Genomic DNA, 5,455 nt, shown 5'->3' with positions numbered 1-5,455 from the left:
CCAAACAAAGTAGTTTCGCTTTCACAACGAAACACACAGCACCTTCACGACATGGCGGCGGCAACAATACTACAGCGAGAATAAAAGTTACGCCTTCTTTCTTTGCGTGAACATTTGGGCGGCGTTATGCAAATCTTCCCACATCGTGATGTAGATATGTGGGGGCGTCTTAGACTGAGCTGTTTTAGGTAGGCGTGGCTGACTCTTAACTTTTATAAAGAATATCTCTTTGGATTTGAGACTTTAGTCTTTGCAACTTTACAGATCTTCTTTATGCACCAAGAGCTTGTAACACTCCAAAGAGAAAGGAAAAATTGAAATCGCATCATATGACCCCTTTAATCTAGGCCAAAACGAAACATAAGCACTATCTTGTATACTAAATGCAGCAACATACATGAAATATGTATGTTATATATTATGAAATTATTTATATAGCCAATCTATAATTGGAAGAATGTCTTGTAAACCTACTAAGGTCTATCTCCTACTTGGCAGTAAATGAAGACAGATCCCTCCGGCAGATGAGACAGCTCTCCTCTAACCACTGGCTCTGCTGCATGAGCGAAAAATAAATAAAGAAAGAAAAATCAATGTGCCTTTTGTGAAACAGCAGCTACTGTATAATGTTAATGTACCTTTCACACAGTCCGGACACCAGCTCTTGCCCTGGTCATCTTTATCTCCAGAGAAGTAAGCGAATATCTCTTTTCCTTTTCTTTCAGACACAGCTTTACAAAATTCCTCGTAGCCATGAATAGCAATGTCCTCGTATTTAGTCATGATTTATTTACTATTCAGTGTTTACTGGGAATCAGTCGTTCAGCGGCAAAGTCCAACTCTAGCTGCAGAAAGCAGACTGATCTTTGTATGAAATCAGCTGACTGTAAAACTTACGATAACAGCGGTGTGTGAAGTGTGAAGAAATGTGCTTGTACTTCTGCTAAAATAAGAGTGGACTATTTTAAAATAAAAGTCTGGATTTTAGTAAGTAAGATTACTAGAAAGATTACTAGATCTTACTTTTTTATTAGAAAAAGTAAGATTTTTTTTAAACAGTAGTTGAACCACAACTGAGCATTTTGAACACATATATTATAACTGACATATTATTTATAGATTATTACATATTGTTTACATATATTATATATTTCATATTTAATATTGCTATATACAATAGATAAAACAATCAGTTCTGTGTCAAACATATTAGTAATGATTTGCTTTATCATTAATTTGCTTCAGTAATAAGTCTTAAATTCTGTTTCCAGGGTGAGAATTTTCTTACTATAATAACCAATTTCATCGAGACAACAAACCAAACAGTAGGCAACTGTTCAGAGGTAAGACAAAAATTTTCCCTTCACCATTTATTACAACTTTTACAATCGACGTCTGATGCATCCATGGGTAATGAGTACAAACCCTGTCTGCTTTTACATCAATAAAAAGCACACAAAACTTTACTATATACAGTTATTTCCTGTATTACCATGCAATTATCTCAAATGTTGTTTTTCTTCTCAGATCAAATGTTCAAATGGAAAACAGAAAATTACATTTAAAAAGCTGCTTGTATGATGAAATTGCTTACCCGTACTGTATTTCAACTGGGAGATATTGTGAACAAAACTGGACATAAGTTTGAAGAAATGGCTCTAGAGGCAAGAATAGTGAATGTGGTTTTAATGTGTGGCAGAATTGCAACATTTCATGTAATAGACATTTCGTGCTTATTATGCTGAATCTAATCTTTTCATTTATAATGGCAGGGTGGTACAATACTGATTGAGTGGCCCTGTGACCTTGATAAAGAAGACTCAAATTGTCATCCTCACTACAGCTTTGTACGTCTGGGCAACTCATCAGAAATTGTTGCATACAACTTCAGGTACATTCACACCACTCTTATGCTAGTCAAAATCATTCAGAGTCCTTGTTTTTTGAAAGCTTTGGCTTGAGTCATTTCGTGTCAACTAAACCGGAGGTCCCATTTGATTCTGATCTTTTTTTTCTCTGGTGAAAGAAATGCAGAAATGAAGAAGAAAGCCAAAATATGAAATGCCATGGATTAATATTGATTGAGTAATCCACAGTTTTGTAGAAGGGGGTCAAAATGATGATTTTCACCTGAGATTTGGAGCCAACTTGCGGGATTTTTTTTTCGGTAGGTCTATTAGTAAAATTTGTTGACTTCAATCCGTATTGCACTGTATGCCAATGGTGACCGTTCAAAAATGGGAAAAAAAACAAAACAAAAAAAACACTTTTCTCAGTTCTTTCCCTAAAGTTTGCATGCCTGTAACTCAATGTATGAACAAACAATGAACAATACATTTATTACACTATTTATTAATCTTTGTTAATTTTAGTTAATGAAGTTGCAGAGTTCTGGCATGAAACTCTAGATGGCGCAGTCTGATAGATCTGCTATGAGGTGATTCATGTACGCTATATGGGGGTTATTTCATGTATGTTATATTTGCAGCAGCAATATTTCTTACATGCTCACAGCAGCGTGTTGTGGATGTATTGGCAGTAGTAAGTCTCTTACAGCAGCAGCAGCAGCGTAGAAGATCTATTCCGCCAAGACCAAATACATTAGCATTGTCATGTACATTACCATGCCAATCCCTCCGAGAGTTGTCATGACAGAAATACAGTTGTTCATTGTTAGTTCATATTATTTCACAGTGCATTAACTAATGTTAACAAGCACAACTTTTGATTTTAAGAATGCACTAGTAAATGTTAAAATTAACATTAACTAAGATTAATAAATGCTGTAAGTATTGTTCATGCTTAGTTCATGTTAACTAATGAACTTTATTGTAAAGTGTTACCAAGATATCTTTCATCACTATTTATGTTAGTCTTTCTTGGAAAAAAAAAAAAAAACATGGTTACACTTTATTTTAAGGTGTCCTTGTTACAGTGTAATTATATATTTAAGTACTGAGTAATATTAATTAACTACATGTACTTAGGATTAGGCTTTGGCTTAGGGTTACTTGCATGTAATAATGCATAATTAATTTTTATTATAATAGTAAGTACATGTAACATGTGTAACAAGGACACCTTAAAATAAAGTGTTACCAAAAACATTAACAAAATCAAACATTTGAGCTGGGGAAGTTTCCAAAATTTGGTTAATTTGACACGGAATGTTGTTATGCTCAATACTGCCAATAATTGTCTTCTCAGATTTGCTCACTATTCCACTGATGCTGCAGGACAGAAGCGAAAAACACTTTACAGAGTGTATGGAATTCATTTACATCATGGTGTTTGGAACGGTATGTGACTCAAATGCTAAAGACATCAGTGCACAAGTGATATAATACATGCTTTTAATATATGTATATATGAGTCTTTTCCAGGCAAGAAAATTTAGTATTATTCCTACAATTATCAGCATAGCCTCTGCTCTGACTTTAATAGCTGCTGTAAGTATATAAATATTCAGATGCATACATCATCCATTTCAGCAGTGGCGTGCACAGACCTCCGGAGGGGCAGGGGCGAAATGGCGTTACGAGGTCACAATCGCGGACCAGGTGGGGGGTGTATGGGTTTGTTCCCCCTCGGCTAGGGATGGGCGATATGGCAAAAATATCACGATTTTTTTTTTTTTATAGAAATATCACGATTCACGATTTCATCACGATTCTTTGTCATGTTGGTTTTTCTATTTTGCAAGCTGTTTGAGCATTACAGCCAAACTAATTTCCCTATTATAAAGACAAAGCCTTTCAAGGTAACAAAATATATTTTTTAAAAGTATGGCGGATATTTAGGCCAAAGTGGGTGGAGATAAAAATCTTTGTCATTATTTTATCTTTGTTATTAAAAAATGAGAACAAAGATACACATTACAAATACACATAATATACAGAATGGCCTTCTGTAGCGAATCGATGCGTTTTTGTAAGAAAAATATCCATATTCAAAACGTAATAATCACTTTAATGTAGCTTGCGGCAACAGTTGTACACTGGAAGCAGTTCGGGGTTGATGACGTATGAGTTCAGCGCTGCGCATGCGCCAGTGAGTCTCGTGAAAACCAACGTTTGCTAACAGGAGCAAAGGAAGCAAAGTTTCCTTACTTTAGCAAAGGAAAACCAGTCTCGTCTTGGCTTATATCGAAATCCTCCGACTTTCTTCTTTACAAATCCTTGTTTTGTACTTCTAATTAGTGACCGTTGTTTTGTTTTGATCTCTCCCCTTCGCTTCTGCTTGCATCACTTCTGAGCAGCTGCATGCGCAAAGCTGACCTCATACGTCATTCCCCCAGCCATATTTAAAACGTAATAATCACTTTAATGTAGCTTGCGCTCACTGTTGTAAAGGGAAGCAGTTCCGGGCGGATGACCTCTGAGGTCAGTGCTGCACATGCGCCAGTGAGTCTCGTGAAAACCAATGTTTGTTAACAGAAGCAAAGGAAGCAAAGTTTCCTTACTTTAGCAGAGGAAAACCAGTCTCCTCTTGGCTTATTTCGAAATCCTCTGACATTCTTCTTTACAAATCCTTGTTTTGTACTTCTAATTAGTGACCGTTGTTTTGTTTTGATCTCTCCCCTTCGCTTCTGCTTGCATCACTTCTGAGCAGCTGCATGCGCAAAGCTGACCTCATACGTCATTCCCCCAGAACTGCTTCCATGTACAACAGTGAGCGCAAGCTACATTAAAGTGATTACGTTTTGAATATGGATATTTTTCTTACAAAAACGCATCGATTCGCTACAGAAGACCTTTGTTCACCCCCCAGAGCCGTGTGAGTCACTTTTTTTTATGGATGGGTGCTTTTTAATTAAGTGCTTTTGGACTGATGCATGCAACACCCGCTGAGTGCCATTAAACAGCTTGAAAGATCAAAGACAATTTTTAATATAACTCCGACTGGATTCGTCTGAAAGAAGAAAGTCATATACACCTAGGATGACTTGAGGGTGAGTAATTTATGGGCTAATTTTCATTTTTGGGTGAACTAACCCTTTAAGAATAAATATAATTCAGGTAATGCATTATCTATGATTCTTTCATATGTCACATGTCATTACATACTGACAAATGAAACTTCAAGCATTAATCACATATCTTGTTTATATCTCCTTTAGGAATGACAAAGAAATTCCATTAAAAACGATGCCAGAGGGTGTGAAGAGAAAATTCAGTTTATGAAATTTACAATAGGCTAATAGTAATGATGAAGAAAGCAGCTTATAAAAAACTTATTGAAAAAAATTTCACTGTACTTAATTTTTACTCTGAGGCATTATAAGCTGAAGGTTAGTAAATGTTATTTGTATAATATTGTATATAAATACAATCTCATATTCAGATTTATGTTTGTGTTGGACTTGTTGTGTCTTAAGGACCTGTGCATTTAAAGCATATATCAGCTGGAATTTGTAAATGTCTTGTTTTTCATTGCTTCTGTGGATATATATATA

At 35.6% G+C, this 5,455-nt stretch overlaps 1 protein-coding gene across 1 annotated transcript in view; it reads right to left on the bottom strand.

Moving 5' to 3' along the window:
- LOC107661118 (thioredoxin domain-containing protein 17) overlaps positions 1-923 on the bottom strand; it is a 3,059-nt gene extending 2,136 nt beyond the window's left edge. Inside the window, exons 1-2 of the mRNA XM_016450590.1 lie at positions 639-923; positions 475-556 (exon numbers count right to left, since the gene is read on the bottom strand). Coding sequence (XP_016306076.1) covers positions 475-556; positions 639-783 — 227 coding nt within the window. The 5' untranslated portion in view covers positions 784-923. The remainder of the gene's footprint in view (positions 1-474; positions 557-638) is intronic.
- Positions 924-5,455: the final 4,532 nt, after the last annotated feature.

The sequence above is a fragment of the Sinocyclocheilus anshuiensis genome, unplaced genomic scaffold (genome assembly GCF_001515605.1).
Source record: "Sinocyclocheilus anshuiensis isolate Anshui unplaced genomic scaffold, SAMN03320099.WGS_v1.1 scaffold583, whole genome shotgun sequence".
Classification (NCBI taxonomy): domain Eukaryota; kingdom Metazoa; phylum Chordata; class Actinopteri; order Cypriniformes; family Cyprinidae; genus Sinocyclocheilus; species Sinocyclocheilus anshuiensis.
This window is presented reverse-complemented; position numbering and strand designations above follow the sequence as displayed.